This window comes from Labrus bergylta, chromosome 18, assembly GCF_963930695.1.
Source record: "Labrus bergylta chromosome 18, fLabBer1.1, whole genome shotgun sequence".
Classification (NCBI taxonomy): Eukaryota; Metazoa; Chordata; class Actinopteri; order Labriformes; family Labridae; genus Labrus; species Labrus bergylta.
Window position 1 is genome coordinate 11,298,743 of NC_089212.1, and position 17,865 is coordinate 11,316,607.

The 17,865-nt window shown below is 41.9% G+C and overlaps 1 protein-coding gene across 5 annotated transcripts in view; it reads left to right on the forward strand.

Annotated features, from left to right (window-relative positions):
- The window catches only part of arid1b (AT-rich interactive domain 1B), a 174,424-nt gene that overhangs the window by 122,710 nt on the left and 33,849 nt on the right, over window positions 1-17,865 (forward strand). For all 5 annotated transcript variants that reach the window (XM_065966073.1, XM_065966075.1, XM_065966074.1 and 2 more), the window contains exons 6-7: window positions 10,683-10,769; window positions 13,468-13,647. In XM_065966073.1, coding sequence (XP_065822145.1) covers window positions 10,683-10,769; window positions 13,468-13,647 — 267 coding nt within the window. The remainder of the gene's footprint in view (window positions 1-10,682; window positions 10,770-13,467; window positions 13,648-17,865) is intronic.

Consider the following 17,865-nt stretch of genomic DNA (forward strand, 5'->3'; position numbering starts at 1 on the left):
CACAGCTACCTAAAGCCAAACAGTCAAACAAATCAGTACCTTTATTTCATAGAATCACCTCAAATATACATGAAAATATTCAAATTAAAAATGTGCTTTTTAGGCGAGCAGGGTTTGACCTCTTTTTCAAGAAGTTCACATAAACCCGTGGTTTTATACTAACTCCTCTTTTCTCATCTCCAACTCACAGTATAATACCTTTCAGATCAATTTCCATTGTGCCAGTATGGACAGAGGATGAAGCCGAGTGCACTCTGCAACAGAGGACCAAATCATATCTATCCAGCACGTCTAGACTTTGATATCTCAGGCCTATTTGAAATCTTAATTCCGACTGCTGAAGAATATTGCAACTGAGCGCAGAGCACTTCATGGAATATGTCTCGTTCATTTTCTTCACACAGTTTTTGTCCTTGCATAGGAGGGATTTGTTAAGTCTTTGATCAAGATGTTGTAGAAACACTTTGCTACATTCGAGAGGAATTTGAATAAAGGCCGCCTCCCTGCTACCTGTCAATTGCAAGTATTTCTAACATTTATGTGGCAGACAATATTTCCACTCCATTCTCAGTCTTAATGAATTGAGGTGGACTGGCGGTGCAGATCTTCCCATTTGGTTTGTATCCTTATCTTACAAATGGCAGCCCAAACAAGACGAGGACAGGATTATCAGATAATTCATGGTGTGTCTGTCTGTCTCCAGAGGCTAAGCAGAGCACATAACCACTTAGATAAACACAAAGCATTATAAACACGTGTGGGTTTGATTTGCTTCAGACAGGCTTGTGAGTGTGTTGATGTGCACGCCGTCCACGCCTGGCTTCCTTGTCACACCGCCACCTCTCCGCCCGGCTGCAAGGCTGACCGGAGCATCATCGTGTCTCAGGCCTGTCAGTCACTCTGACGAGGCGGGGCAAAATGTCTTGAGTGAGATCCTGATGCCTGCTCTTCCTCCTCCTCCTTCTCTCCACGCAGCCGCTTACTGGGTTGATTGACGCTAATGAAAAACTGGGACAGTGGGTTTTTTTTTTTTGGTTTTTTTTTTTTCAGCCGCTCGTGCCAAGAATCCTGACGAGAATCCGGAATGAGGCGGCAAAGACGAGAAGCGAAACCGATTGCTGGGACATGATTAATAAGAAAATATTTTTAAAATATTCCCTGTGCCAAATAAATGGTGATAAAGCGTGGAGCAGTGAGTAACATCTGGCATGTTTTAGCGGCTGTACTACAATCAGTTTGAATTAGATCAAGGAGCAGCCAACCTAGGAGAGACACAGGAGAACTAATGTGGTTAGCACACATCTGATTACTAACGCTCCACTTTCCAACACTTCATCACAAGTTAGGACACTTTGGTTAATGTTGTCGTTTGACTTTGGAACAAGTTAGTGAGGCGAGAAAGAGAGATAGCAAGCCATGCCGTGTATTTATGTCTTTGAGTGTGTGTGTGTGTGTGTGTGTCTGTCTGTGTGTGCTTGTTGTTTTCTGTAACTTCATTTAAAAACAAACATGTTCTTCATTATACAAAGTAGTTGTTTGAACAAAGCCGTCCTCTAAATGAAAATAAATAAATGAATAAAGTAAGACTACCTTTAATAAGCTTTTTAATTAGTGTGAAAAAAATGTAAGTTTTCGACTTAAGTAGTTTGAGCTCCAGTCAAGAAAAAGTCAAAACAAAGTTTGTCTTGTGACTACATTGCATTCTGGTCCATTAATGCAACTGTCGGTGGGGAAATTAGTATTGCCGGCTCTTCTTTAACAGATTCAGCCACTAGATGACTTAAACTTTGTTACATAGATGTTGTTAGGTAGGTTTTTTTTTTTCTTCTTCCTCCTGATAAACTCTTCTGTACGATTCTGATCTTTGAAGGCAATCCTTTGCACACGGTTTTTTAATCGACTCAGAAGCTCCCTCAGTGAGAGACTAGAGACGTGTTTTCCTGAACGACTTAGAAGCTCCTTTGTTCCAGCAGCAGTCAGACACTTTAATGAACATTTTTAGTGATGGCTCTGATTCATGGCTGTAAATGATGTCTCAATTGGTTTTCAATGGTGTTTGTTTTTTAGTTACTTGTTGTCTGTTGTGATGATATTGTTTGTTGTGTGTATGAATTGACCAGGTGGTAAATGAGTTTCCCTGCTGGGGATTAATAAACTCTTCTATACACGAGCTGTAAATATTTATCTATATTATGTGTGTTGAAAAGTGTATGGGTTTTTTTTCTCACGTTAAGTGTTATTATGCCAAAGTGCTTAAGTAGCAAAGGAGTACTGGCAAATGTCATCCCAAGCTTTGCAGAGGAGAATTCTTTAATATCTCGTGAGTGTGTGTCAGTGTGTGTCAGTGTGTGTCAGTGTGTGCGTGTGCGTGTTTCTATGTGTGTCTGTCACCGGTCAGCCTCACTCAGTGGAGTGATGCGACATGTCATACGGCTGAGCACTCCCGGGACACACGTTACCCTTGACAGCGGTCAGAGGAGAGCAATTTCATCATGTCATCCTTTCACCTAGCTGTCAAACACACATGTGCGCACACACACACACACACACACACACACACACACACACACACACACACACACACACACACACACACACACACACAAACAAACAAACAAAAATAACCCAGCAGACAGGTAAAGCATTCAAAACAGCTCATCGTAACAAATACTTATGAAGAGTTATTTTCATTTTAGGGATACATGTATGCATGGTCACACATCGAAATCACAACTATGCACTCGCTCGCTGGGATGAGTGACACAGTCTATTTGTGTGTTTGAATGTGTTTGAATGTGTTTGTCCGTGTGTGTGTGTGTGTGTGTGTGTGTGTGTGTGTGTGTGTGTGCATGTGGGAGACTGACAGATTGCCAGCCTATCATACACCCATGCACTTCACAAATCTATCTTGTCAATGCTCCACGGCATGTCTGTGATTCCCTCGTCTCCGCAATTCTTCTCTTTTTCCTTCCTCGTCTCTCCCTCTCTTTCTCTCTCTCTCTCTCTCTCTCTTTTTCTGTCTCTCCATGAAGCAAATCCAATACACTGTAACATTATCCGAGCCTCGCCTTGCTATTTGGATTCTCTCCCGGAGCCAAAAAGGCACACACAGGGCCAAATTGATTTTCCTGTTGCGCTAGATTTGTGACAGTCGAGCAGAAATCACATTGCTCAACCGGCAACCTTCCCCTCCCCTTCCTCCACCTTGTATGCACACACAAACGCAAAAACAGATTTCATACACACACTTCCTTCCTCCCAGTGTCTCTAAAGCAATTCAGAGCATCCTCAAAATATTTTCCCTCCTTTCATCAGACACCGGGGATGAGCAGACATTTGTCCCTTGTCCGGATGGATTTGGGGGCTGGGACTGCTGGCACCCCAGCTTCCATCACTGACAGTAAGCTGTTTGAGAAAAGTGAAGCTATCCAGTCAAATTGCAGAAGCAAAGGTCCTGAAAAAGTTTAGTCTTCAATGCTTAAGTTAGTGTCGTCCCTACTCTGACTTGTATGTGCTCGCTTTCCAAAACTCTGCTTCCCCTGGATATTTCCAGATGTAGATAACATAGTGTTTTCTGAGTTTGTACATGAGCTTGTTTGACAAGCTTTCCCGTGGTTGACAGCCTGTCACAATGGCGTCACTTCCTGTCAGCCTATGGATGTCCCAAAAATTCAGTAAAGGATATAGCCATAAGCAGAAAGAACCTGATACATACTGAATCAAGCATAGTACAAAGAGGGCACAGAAACTCAGTTGACATCCATATATTATATATTTGAGTCAACAAAATACAGTGCAGGGAAATGTTCTGCTCTAATTTTTGATCTAAAAGCAGTGAACGTCTGAATGTGACACGCAGCTTGTTGCTCCATAATCACCTTCAGGTGTAACTAAAAAAAAAATTAACCCCTTGTGCTGTAAATATGCTTTTGCATCTTGTGTTTTACAAGCTAATCCAATTTTTTTGTAAAGTCTTTAACAGGTTATTAAACAGAGAAACTTCGGGTGAGTGTTTTTCAATCATAGCAAGCGAAGAACGTTCATTTTTGGGTTGAATTTAACATTATTCTTCCCAATCAAGCTTCCTTTTATTCAAATAATTGACCTCTTTAATCATAGAGGAAATAATGAGTAACCCTTCCCTGTCACCGTGGCAGGTTGCGTATGTTTTGGATTGGAAAGCAATAATAGTATTTGCGACTAATGTACAACAGAGCACATCCTGCTCATCTCTTCCTCTTCATTATTTCTCACTCTTCTTCTCTCTCCACCAAGGTCTTCTGAGGTCCAGCTAACAGGGCCTACTGCCCACCCTCCCTCTTTACCCTCTTCCCTTTTCCTCCGCCTCTCTTCTCCCTCTCCTATCTTTTCCTCACCCCTCCAAGGTTTTATTTTCTTTTTATGAGGTGATTGGAGCTTGCGGACGAGCGCTCCGGAGAGTTGAAGTTGCGTGTCGGTGCGCCGCTTCAAATGCTTCCAGGGTCTAAAAAAAGGACAGAGAGGTCAGGGCAAGTGGAAGAAAGGTTGGGGGGGGGGGATGTAAAAGGCTGGGAGACATCGATCGAGAAGGCCAGTACTGTCCAATATGTTAGCTTAAGGGTCTGTCTCAGTGAATCTCCTCTGTCCAGTTTACACCCCCTCTTGTCCTTTACATCATCCCCCAGCCTAGCTAGTGGTTTAAATTCAGATTTTCATATCATAATAATAATATTTCATAATATATTTCCACCTCTAATTATAATGATCAGAACCAAAGATGAGAATCAACAGTTTTGCAATGGTGCTGGTCAAAGGTCAAATACAGACGCCTGGAAGAAACCGGAGTGATGACCTCAGATCAGGATTTCATGCATAAAGGTGGCAAATTTTTTAAAAACATCAGTAAACAGCCTCCCCGGTGAGCTAGAAAAACACATTTTTTTAACCAAAAGATATCAGACCAGAGAGGAAGCCTCGAGGATGTTGAACCACAACTAAGATTTTCCCTGTAACTGGTGAAAGTTATTACAAGAAAGCAGTGGAAGAGGGTGGATGGGGTGAGTTTTATGCTAGTGTGTTTTGTTGCCTTGTGGAGCGTGTGCAGCCGAGTGAATTTGCTAGTCACACCACTCCCTAAGAGGCTGCATGGTGAGAACACTGCCTCTGGCTGTCCCTGTCCCTCTCTCTTTCTCTCATTATTTTTATCATACTCGCTTTTTCTTCTGTTCCCCCTTGTGTCTCTCGTTCCCTTGTCCCCACCCTTTCCTCCCCATCTCTGTTTGTCACTGCTGCTTTCCTCGCTCAGAGCGTTGCTGCGGTGCCGGCCTCCCACCGAGGAACAAGCCTGAATTTTCCATCCACATTTCTGCCTCTGTTCCTCCCTCTTATTTCGACACATCTCTCCTCCAGCTCTCTTTCTCCACCAGCTCTTCTCCACTGCTGTCCTTCCTCTCCCTCCCCCCCCCCCCCCCCCCCCCTTAAACCAGCTATCCCATAGTCCCACATGCCTCTGTCTCTCTTCCTCCTGATGGCTGCTCATGTTGAAGTGAAACAGCAAATATGCTCTCCCTGCAGACAATATATCTAAAAAGGACACCATCGGCTAAAACAGCGAAGGAAAAAAAAAATGGTGCAGCTTGCTGCGTTGGCCACTTAGAAAAATCCCATTCTAACTCTCTCCAACTGGAAAACTCTAACCGAGCCCTAACAGTGCGCAATTATTTCCCTCCCTGACACCTATTTTCTTGCTTTCTCTCACTCCATCGCTCTCCCTCTCCCCCGCATCCTGCTTGCTGTTTTTTAGCTTAAGCTGCAGTTTTGCTTTACTTACAGTTTCTACTCAGCATTGGAAGTAATGAGGATCTTGGGAGAGCGCCTGTTTTGCGAGCCACTCTAGGCCTGCGCTCGTCCCCTACAGGGAGAGTTAACTGGCATTAGCCCCCGGCTTGGAGAGGCATTGACTCGCACCCATTGAGATCTAAACCACCATTATTGGAGCCCGCTGTTTATCTGCCTCTTTCCCCTAAAGACACGGCAAGTAGGGGATATTACCTTGGTGTGTGTGAGTGCCTTTTAGTGCGTTGGTTGGTGCAGGTGTGTGTGTGTGTGTGTGTGTGCATTTACAGCCTAAGGGTTGTTTAAAGTGATGGTGCTGAAGCAGCCCTTTCTTTATATTCTACACCGGCCTATTAGTACTCACCACCGTTAGTTCACTTTTCGCTAAAGTGGGCCCTGCTGCTTGAGAGGAGCTGTGTTTGTGAGAAACAGTAAGGGTTTGTTGTTTGGTATACATGTGTGAACGTGCATGTGCAAGCATGCAAAGGCATTGCTGCATATTGGTGTATGCATGTACCTGCTCGTCCCTGCAACCATGTACACACGTCAGCTAATGCACCCTCCGTTTATCAGCAATTAATAAAGGTCTTCCTATTAACTCTCAGGTTGACTTTCCTTCCTTGACATTACACACACACACACACACACACACACACACACACACAAACTGAGGTTTCTACGCTTAATATAACCAGGGCCCTGAAACAAAACAGAAATATGGCCACAAGTCCTCTTCATTGGCTTTGAACTTCCTCTGCATTTGCGTTTGAAACCCTGATGAAAAAAAGCTTCAAAGACCACACTCGCTCTCTTCAAAGGAGACTCAGGGTTGCCTCGACAGTCCTTGCAGAGGAGAAATTTAAAAATGTGTACTGGGTTTTTAGCGAGAAGCATTATCTCCAAAAACGCAATGAACTCCCATTACTCCTGGCCCTGCTGTGTTTTATCATGAGGAAAGCATAGAATATGTCTATGCTCGCTAAGTGATTTTTTTTTTTTTTAATAAAGAGGAAATAACTGTTATTTGACATTTGACTCTTCAGCGCTGCATTCCAAAAGAGCACCTACGTGATATATAGCTTCTGCTTGGCCCCAGATACTCCACCTTAACAACATAAGAACTGTTCATCTATAAAGGCTAGTGGCCTCTGATTGATCAGTGTTTCAAATGAACACAGCATAGGTTGGCTCTCCCGTCTGATGCTGGATTTCAACTTAAACATCTAGCTTGAAAGAAGAGATGAACCACACTTTCTTTTTTAAAGCACATTGCTTCTGAATGATGGTTCCAACAAAAGTGAATGCTTATGAATACGAGCGGCAGGGATTTTTTTCTATGCAATCATTCTCATTCGTGTGTACTTGTGTGTGTTTATATGCCTGCTCTCAGCTGGGCTTATGGAGGTGTAAATTGCAGACAGCAGATCAAGATGAAGCTGAGGGACAGTATTTTAATACTAAGCCTCTGATTGCCACATGTGCTAATTGTGTTATGCACCTATGGGATCACTATCAGTAGAAGTAACGAACATAGAGGGAACAGACCCGTTCAGGCTCCTGCACATGCAAACATAGCTACTCCAAGACTTAAAGGCAAAAAGAAACCACACTGATCATAAATATGTAAACAGGGAGCAGACCCCTTAATAAGTCACTTAAAAATGAACATGCACTGGCACACCTGTTACAGAAAGTTATATATTGTACATGCTTTACAGCCAGTCAAGCTTAAAAACATCCAGAAGAAGAATATCAGGATGGTGGAGGCATTTCCTTACCATTTATTTGTTGTACATTTTCATTCATAGCAAGAAAAGACTCTCATTTTTTATTCTGTGGACGGGGAAAGATATACAGTCAGCTCCTGCTGACATTTAGCTCTCTCTCTCACTCTCTTACCAGCAAGAGGAGCGGTACTGCACGTCAAAGATTCAGCGTATGAATTATTAATGGTACAGATTAAACGTGCCAGGACTCACCGAGGAGCCTGTTTGTTTTATTTGGACGTAATTATTTAATGGCACCTTGTTAAAAATGGTAGTGAGGAGAGGAGAGGACAGCAGAGGAGCAGGAAAGCAAGCGAGGAAATGTGAAAATGTGAGAAGAGGCTTTTGTTTGGACAGTAATTGTTAGTGAAATAATTACAGAGTCTCACTCGTTCATCCTGGTGAGTGAGAGAAAGAGGGGTTGCAGCCGAGTCAGACTCAACTATACTACCTCTCCTCTCTCATCTGTTTTTCAGTTCCCTCTTCTCAACAAATGAGTTCTTTTTTTATGCTCATCTTTCTCTCTCTCTCTCTCTCTCTCTCACACACACACACAAGCACAAATGCACTCTTTTGCATCAATCTCATCTCAAGTGACAATTTACATGGGTATGTGGAGGGAGTAGTGGAGCATGGAGGGCACTGTTCCCTATTTGTACCTTCAAACACACACACACACAGTACAAGCTGTTGCCACCACTACTCTGCCATCCAAACAAACAGAGTCTGACAGCATGGCTGGTGCTTGGCATGCATCTCCGCGCGCACACACATTCACACTCAAAGGCGAGCCTGTATTGTAGGGGTCGACTTCCATAGTTTAAGGGTTCACTAAACTCCTGCTAGCCTACTTCATCCTCACTATCAATCTAGCGATCCGAACTCGTGCTGCAGCGATAAACATCCCTCTGGCAACAAGTAGCCATGACCCCTCTACATGGGGCTTTGGGCTGCTCTAGTCAGACACATAAACACAATCTACATCTACAAAAAAGTACAGTGAAGTGTGAATGCATGCGCTGAAGCAGAACATGGACACATGAGGGTGCACATGCAGAGTGGAGGATGTGTTTTCCCACACACAGCTGCATACACACATATACCACAGACCTGACGTAGACAACAACTAAGAACATTTAGTCAGGGGTTGTAAATATGAACAATTTCATCAACCTTTGTTTTGAATTACTTTGAAGGTTTAATGTAGAAATATTAAATGTACAGTTGCACCATAAATAATGATGAAAATCACTTTTTTTTATATCATAGCGAATAATAAATCAGTCCATTGTAACATGTTAGCAGAGGCTCCATTTATACTTTTTATGGAGTTTATTAAGTTGTGCTGCTTTTACCACCAACACTGCTTTAGCTTATAGAAGCATTTAGCTAGCTTATTTTTTTTTTCTTTTTAGCATTTGCACACTGACATTACCCCTCCCCTCCCAGCAAACTGTGACAGACAAACTAACGGTGTTTTCCCTCTTTGAAGTAGCGCTACTGGATCTATTCAAGTGTGAGTCTGTGTGTGTGTAGCTGTGTGTGTTTGTGTGTGTGAATCTTTTTGTTCCATTACGGATGTTTTCCTGTGTGTTAAAGTGTGTTGATTTATACTTGTTTGTCCAATTACTTTTTCACGTGTGAGTGTGTATGTTGTGTGTGTGTGTGTGTGTGTGTGTGTGTGTGTGTGTGTGTGTGTGTGTGTGTGTGTGTGTGTGTGTGTGTGTGTGTGTGTGTGTGTGTGTGTGTGTGTGTGTGTGTGTGTGTGTGTGTGTGTGTGTAGGCGTCAGGGTGTATGGAAATGTTGTTTATGCAGTTTTATGCAAAGCAATTATGTTGACTTAATTGGGTTTGTTTATGTGGAGAGTGTGCCACCTCCAGTCATGTATTAATGCTACTGTGGACAGACACATTACGCACACACACACACACACACACACACACACACACACACACCCACCCACACCTCTCGGAGCAGAACCCTTTCTGCTATGTGATTGAATAATGTGAAGTGTTTCCTTTATAATAATGGATTTATATTCACTGTGACTTTTAAAGACACTGTAGCAGCAGCATTGTGTTCATGCAGCACTCCTGTACTACATAATATTTCATCCAGAGTAAACAATTTATTTTGGCACATGGTTCTATGCCTATGGGTGCTAGTCAAATCATTCACTGTAATTGCTGACAATCATAGTTGAACATGTGCAGTTGAATAGCATCAACATCTCTAATATCACTTGTTATGCTTTGTGTGACAGTATAATTATAGGATTTTAACTTCATTCACCGCAACCAGTGCAGTTTGAAACAAACCAAACCCTTTACCCCTTGTCTCTTCCTCTCTTCGTCGTCTCAGGTCTGAAGCCAAAGATAAAAGGTTAATTTGCCATCTTCCTCCTTCCTCTGGGCCAAATCAATTCACCACAGTCTCTGTCTGCCATTGTCCTAATCAGACTCTCAGCTCACTATTGGATTTCAATGGAACAGGCGCAGCTCAAAGACCTGCACAAGCACCTGATCAATGAACCTCAGATGGCTATGGTTTTTCTATCGGGATCACTCTGGTTTTTGTGCTTACACAAGATAGTGGCCCAAGGTCTGATGACTTGATATGTCCTCTGGAGCTGCATTTGTCTTTTAGCTAATAGTGAACCACAAACAACTTCACGTGTGGTGATTGTGCTGAGCGGCTGGAAGAAGTCAAGATCAGCCTCAGTCCAAACAAAACTTTCAACTCAATAAGAATTTGTCTTTTATTCTTTCAGCAGTCAAATGGCAGACATTTTTTTTGAACTAGGTTACCTCTGTGCAATTGAAATAAACTGCGAGAGAAAGTCTAAAGTGGTTCTTCAGTGCCTTGTTGTTCCTGCAGTTTTCTTCCATTTTCAAGCAAGGCAGGCAATCGGGGGAAAAATACATCAATTTTTCACTTGACCTCTCTTTCATGCAAAGTCGCGGATTGAATTCATGCAAAACATCTTTATTATAATATGACCGCTTTTATTACAAAGTCAGGCTTGAACTTTTTTTAAGTCTGAAATGTGACAAGTCAGAGCTTCATCAAGTGAATACCTGACTCCTCATGTTGTTCTGCAGGTCCCACTATGGCCCCACAGAACACTGGGAACGGACCAGATGGAGCTCACCCACCAAACAACCGCTCACCTATGCCTCAGGACAGAGGTATGTGTGTGTGTGTGTGTGTGTGTGTGTGTGTGTGTGTGTGTGTGTGTGTACTTTCCCTGACAGTGAGAGGATTTGGTGTTTTATCCTTGTGAAGCAGGTTGTAGTATGGAGCATGTGCTGCGTGCGCATGTTCATGTTTATCTCAAAGTTTTCATTGAAGGAAACTTAGTTGTTTGCAAACCTTGCAATAGAATAACTTAGAAAACAAACGTTTACACATGTAAAGGATTGAATTAGAGCTGCAACAATTAGTCAATTAAGGAAGAGCGTGCAACTTTTTGATCCAGTAGATACACTCCTGACCATCAGTATGAAACCAAAACAAACTTCTGTCTGGTAACACCTTCGCCATATTCGCCATATAGTATTTTAGAATGTCATTCATAGAGTTTCATTATCAGCATGCCAAGTTCATGGGGAAACCCGAAGTATGTAACAGTAAACATTAAGTCATTAATCTATCAAGTTCAAGTCTGACTATGTTCTCGTTTGATAAAGCCACTTCATTTTTGACACCTGTGTCACATGAATGCTAACCCACAGGCCACATGTGCTCACCAAAAGAGAAATTGCTTTCAGCAATTCAATCCACTTCTGAAGTATGACTAAAAACAGCACAGTTGTTATATTTTTTTTTGGGGGGGGGGGGGATCAGCATCCACATATCATTGCAAAAAAAAACCTGAAAGACTGGGAAGTAACCTTAATGGAATGACTGTGATGCCTCCACTCTATCATCCACTGAAGAGCAGTTAACACCTGAGAGACAGAGGGAGTGGATGGATGAAGATTGAGAGAGAGAGAGAGAGAGAGAGAGGGGCAGTGTAAAATGTTGTTTCCCCGACAGGATGAAATCAAGCTGGAGATTTAATGCAGCTCTCTAATGCCTGTAAACCTCCGGCCCTCCCCAGCCCAGTCCAGGAAAACTCAGCGCTGGCTAACAGGGCTTGCGGTTGTTTTTTCGCTGTTTTCCTAGCTAGGATTACCCCCCCCCCACCACCACCACCACCACCACCTCCACAACGCACACGCCCCACTTTGCTCAAGTGCCTGCCTCCCTAAGAGCCTCTCTCCACTCTTCATTTCCATAAATCCGCTGAATGTCCCTTATTCCCCCCCAGTGTCTCTCGCGTGCCTCACCGGCTGCCTGTTGTTGTTGTCCGGCTGAGAGCTTCATTCGCTTTGCCAGAATGAGAAAGGGGTTTGTGTGTGTGTGTGTGTGTGTGTGTGTGTGTGTGTTTACATGTGTGTGGAGAGGGAAAGGGAACGAAGCAGAGAGAGAGAAATCCTTGAATGTGTTATTTGCTTTTAGCACTGTCTGCACAATGTTCCTCTCCTCATCCATTTTCCAGGCAATTTAAAGTGCGATATTACACACTGTAATTTTTTTCTCCTCCTCTCCAGAATCCCCTTACCCTAATGGAAGCAAAACATTACAATAATGTCCTCGCTCCTTAAACCCAGCACTCGCAGCCTAAGCACTTTCAGGCCCCAATCGCTCTTTCCCTCCATTGCACTGTCTTTCCCTCCCACACACACACACACTTTCTTTTCACTGCCTCTACCTCTGTCTCAATCTCTTACTTTTCCATGCATACACAAACACACACTCGTTTATTGCGCTCTTTCCCAGTTATCTCCCCCAACACAGCCAGAAACACAAATGTGTTCATGCATGTATGTGCACAGCAGCATATAGTATACACATTTTTTAACTCCGTTCTCCATCCTCACATTTTCTCGAGCTCTCTTAGCAGAAAAAAGGATTGTCAACTTGCAACCTCCAACTCAGTCGTTACCCTAAACCCCAAACTCACTTAATAGTCAGTGTATGCGCACTCATTCAACAAAGCGGATAGCTATCAAAGTTTACAGCCTAGGGGGCCCAATCCATTCTCACCTAATCTGCAATACTGAATCCCCCTTCACACAAACACACATGCCCAGACACCCTCTCTTTTTCCCTCAATGGCCGTCCAGCGACCTTTCCCTATTCGTGGCGGATTGGAAGACCTTTCTGTGGATTTAAAAAATGAACAGGACAGCTTGAAAGAGCGAAGCCCAAGCGAGAATTGCTCCAAATGTCAATTTGAATGGTGGATGCGAGTTTGGGCCTAAGAGGCTTTGACACATCTATTGACAGGACGGCTTAGAATAACATAGGAGTCATGGTCAAATCATCTATTCTGTGTAGAGTAGAGCACAGCTCTTTCTTCTTTTTCAGTGGCTCATGTCCACTCTTTGAAACATACACACAGATAAACACGTGGACTCATCTTAGGTATATACATCTCTGAGGCCAGGTGACTCTTGACCTCTGCTTTGGCCATCAGTAAAGTACAGCAAAGCTTCTGCTTGTGTTTATTTGTGCTCGAGGTTCGTTTTACATGCTTGTTTCAGTTTTTTTATCTAATACCCACACCTTATTATTTAATGATGTGTATCTTCGAGTAACAGGAGCCAATGCCTAGGTAAGAGATTAGCGTTTTAGTCAAAAGAAAAGGCTGTACATGGGGAAATTGTATGAATATCATTGTTTGTTGAGCTAGAGAATGATCGCCATCTCCCTACTTTAATCTCTCGGTCAACATCTCCCTGCTACATTCACTACTGAAGAGCTCTTTCGATTTGTTTGCTTTTAGTATTTTAGACTATGTGTTGACATTACTTTTTTATGTCTACTTGTGTGTTTCAGGATTTGTTTCCAACATGCAGAGGAACCAGTCTAGCTCTCAGTTTGCTTCTCCTCAGTCTGGACCTCCTATGTCCCCCCAGACCTCACCTGGGGGCCCATTGTATCCTGGGATGGGTCCCTACTCCCAGAGCGGCCCGCCAGGCCCTTATGGACCTCAAGGATCACAATATGGACAACAAGGTTAGAGGCTATTAACCTAAATAAGCAAAAACAAAAACATAATTGTGCAAACATTTTAACTTGTTTGTGGCCAAGTGACAACGGAAACCCTTCAAGCTTGCAGAAGTGAATCATCAGAGAGCTAGTTAGTACACCTTTTATCAAGCTACAGCTAACATGGTAGGGAGCCAAGCAAGCGCAAGTGAATCCCCCCAAGCTTCTTTTTGTTTTCTCTTTGTCCCATGTATGTCCCCTGGCATTTTCTTTCTAATGATTGTGCACAAAGTAATTCATTGAGGGATTTATGAAAAAGCTCAAAGCTAACAAGCTCTCGAATAAGGGTTTAATAAAATTAGTTTGTTCAATCCAGCAAAGGCAGCTTCCATCTTTCAGACTCCATGTCTGTCTCTACCTTTAATGCTCAGCCCCATTAAAGGTCAACAGTTTAAAATACTGTAAGTCTCCAACAAAACATGTCTGTGAAGTTTCTTGCTATAAATCCATTCTGATCCTGTATTTGATAATGCCTATAAACCCATCTATTTCAGCCCTACTCAGAACAGGTTGTTTCTGTGTCTGTAGCTTTAAATGCAAGTGAGCTGTTTCGACCACGCCCCTCTGAAAGGGCTTGGTTGGCTCGGGCTTCTTTGCACCATGCCCGATTGTTTACAGTGAGAAGGCAGACTCAGAGGGCAGAACAAAAACCAAGCTGTGGGAGTGTCACCCACCTGGTGGAGGGGTTATTGTCCTTTGTGATGTCACAAAGGGAATATCTCCAAACAGCCTGTTTGAGCACACATTTTCTGAAAAGTGGAGCAGGCAAAAGATGAAGAGGATGAACTTTTCTAATAATTGGGGGTTTTGTAGACAGACCAGGGAAACATATTATTGTTAGAAAAACATGGTAAAGTGTATTCTGCATAATATGTGACTTTTAAGATACCTGGTGTTGGGAAATGATGCAAACTAACTATTCAACATTCACCAATTTGTATCTCTACATTAAAGCTCATGATGATTTACGTCATGTCATTCGGAATTTACTTATCTTTTTAACTTTATATATTATTAGTATTATTATATTTATTTTCCATATCAAATGCAGATAGGACAATGGGGTAACACTTCATCATGTTGTCCTTTCAATGTTCTGATAATGCTCCATTTAGTGTATACTGGAGTCTGTTTTATCTGGATAATTATCCGGACACAAAAAAAAAGATGATATAAAACTTCAGGTTTACTGTTTGACCTAAAAGTTCATCCTAAATTCCAGTAAACACCTTTGTATGTGAATATCTTTGTGAGCTAATGAAACATTTCGTCCTTGATATCAGGCTAATTAAAACCACATAAATCAACGCATGCCACCTTTTTGTAATATGTAATATTCAGACATTATCCGAGAAAAACTTTTCAATACCAAAAGTGGGAAAATTAGATTTTTCTAAAAGCTATTATTCCTTTCAAACTTCTCTGATGAATTATCAATTCTTGGATTGACTCATTGTGTCAACTTTTACCTGACACCAGGTTTGTTGAACAGCCTCTGCTTTCTTACTTGTCTAAAACGAGTGATGAATACTGCATGCATCATTCATTCAGAGGGGTTATAGAAGAGTTTGGCCTCAGATGGGAGGGCCACATTTGTCTTTTTTTGATGACTGTTGGCCCCGATTTCACAGTCACACTGGGCCTTGACATCCGTGCCATTGGTTTCAAAGAGAGTTTGCTAATGAGAAATATGAAAAGACTAATTTTGAAAGACATATCCATGCTCTGTTTCTGTCTGTAACTTCTGTACACACACATACACAGATAGATACAGTTCCTGTGTATTGTGTAGAGAGTCCAACTGCAGACATTAAAAACCAAACTTCCTGAGTTTTTGACTGTCCATGAGACACTTGAACTTAGGACAGACCTCTTGGTCCTGCTCATGATGAGATTATGAGGGACTCCAGACTCACTAGGCAGACTGACACGTTGTACAGTTATCTACTGAATGATGATGTCCAATCCTGTCATTACCTTGATACCTCTATAAACACAGTTATGTTTTGCTGTGGATGATTGTATCCAGAGCATCCTCACAGTTCTCTTAATATAAAAAAGGCTTCTGATGTTGTTCTGGCATCTTACTTTGGATTTCCACTTTCATGTCTCTTCTTCTACTGAAGCATTTATTTTATTCAACATGTACATAAAGTATGATGACTGTTCAGATGTACTTTTTACACTAAAGGGGCTAATGTCTAAATTGTCTCAAAAAAATTAAATGTGAGGTTTGTTTTAAAATGCTTACCATGTTGACATATGAGGTATGTTTAGTGATTGTTCACACTGAAACAAGTTGACAAATTACATAAAAATCCAGTTAACCCATTTGATATTAAGTTCAGTATTGCTAACACATTTCATCAAATAGGTTTGATGTCCATTTAAAGTTCCTGTGATGAATTTATAATCTGTGTTTAACTTCATAGGGCTGTTTGAAAAGCTTTTTTCTTTTTACATCCGTCCCACCAAAAATGGATCCACTATCCAAAAATGAAACCTGGATATTCTAAAATACATATCACAGTTATGAAGAAATGTGTTGGTTGGAGGGGGGGGTAATCCGAGGGGAGGACTTTGGATCGCTCAAGATAATTAAGAATTCTCCACTCGCTTGTTTTCTCCAACGCACCACTCCTGGCCATCCAACAAATGCTGACATCTGCTGTTGTACTTCGTTTTCTGCCTTTGGCGAGACACCAGATGAAACATTATGGTATTTTTTGGTAAATGTGTGTTTTAATGTGTCACCTTGATAAATGCGCCCATCCGTGCGTGTGTTTTCCCAAAATTGCGGTCTCTCCCTCGCATTTGTTAATGTTGATTAATAGCCCTAATGCATGTGGTATTTGGTCTCCCTTCTCCGCCCACTCCTATCTCTTAATGTGACTTTGGCTTGGCTGACAGCCCAGTAAGCAGACAGAAGAAGAGGAATAAAGTAAGCAGGAAGCGACAGCAAGGCGGTCTAGCCTCCGAGAAACTCTGGAGGCAGATGAGCGTGAAATCTCACATGGGTGACAGGAGAGATGTTTCCATCAGAAACAGAGAACAGCTCCGGCCCGCTCTCTGCTCGTCACACATATTCACTTTATATATATTTATGTATTCTCTCATTCAAATTTAATACACTTGCAACTGACCTGCATCTGTCCTGCTTCAGCGCTCGAGGATATTTTCAGACAGCAGTGAGCAAGCATCTCCAAAGTGGGGCTTCTTGAGCGGCTACATTTGTATCTTTGAATAGTACTTTCCAGAACATACACATAAATATGGATTTTCTCTCTTCTGCTGGTTCTACATTTACCAGACCGCTAGATACACCCAACAAAGGCAGTGCTGTTCAACACAACAATCCTGCTCAAACTCTTCTTTGAATTAATGATTAGTTGTTGTTTTTTTGTTTTATGTTTTCTTTTTGTTGTCTTTTTTTAAGATTCTTTTATTCAGAACTGCTTTATTTGTTGGGACGGTAAAGATAAACAGTAACACAGGAGAAACAGAGTGAGGATGACATGAACCAAAGGGCAGACAGAAGGAATCGAACCTGGGTCTAATGTGACAATGACACAGACTCTGTACAGTGGACAAGCTGTACCCACTCAATGGCCCTTGAGCTTTTAAGAGATGCTTAAAAATATTAATAACATGAAAAAATGGGAGGCTATTTTGTGCTGTTGTTTTATTTATTTGCTTAAAAAATAAGTTTTTAGGGGTGCTGGTAGTGTAGTGGTTAGCATGCCTCAAGTCTGTACCGACCTGTGGCTCCTTTCCTGCATTTCATCCCCTACTACCTCTCTCCCTGATTTCCAACACTATCCACTGTCCTATCTCTATAATAGATGCATAAAAAGCCATTTTTATTATTTTTATTATTATTTATTTATGTTTTAAAATATGAGTGAACTCCATTCAGGTTATTTAAGTCTTTGTTAAGCCAGGTCAGTGTTTCTGTGTATGGGGTTTCATTGTAAAGTCAGCCTGGGGCTGGTTTTCTGCAGATTGTTTTGCACTGTTAAAGCAAAGATCTCACTGAAGTGAATGACAAGACTTAGTTATTTGATGAAGGGGTTTTCTCTGAACCTTAACCAAATAGAAAAAATAAAAAAATTACTGGCGACTGGGAGATTTTTTCTAATATTTACAACCTGCAAAGACACGTTGTCTTAATGCAGAAATGTTTAA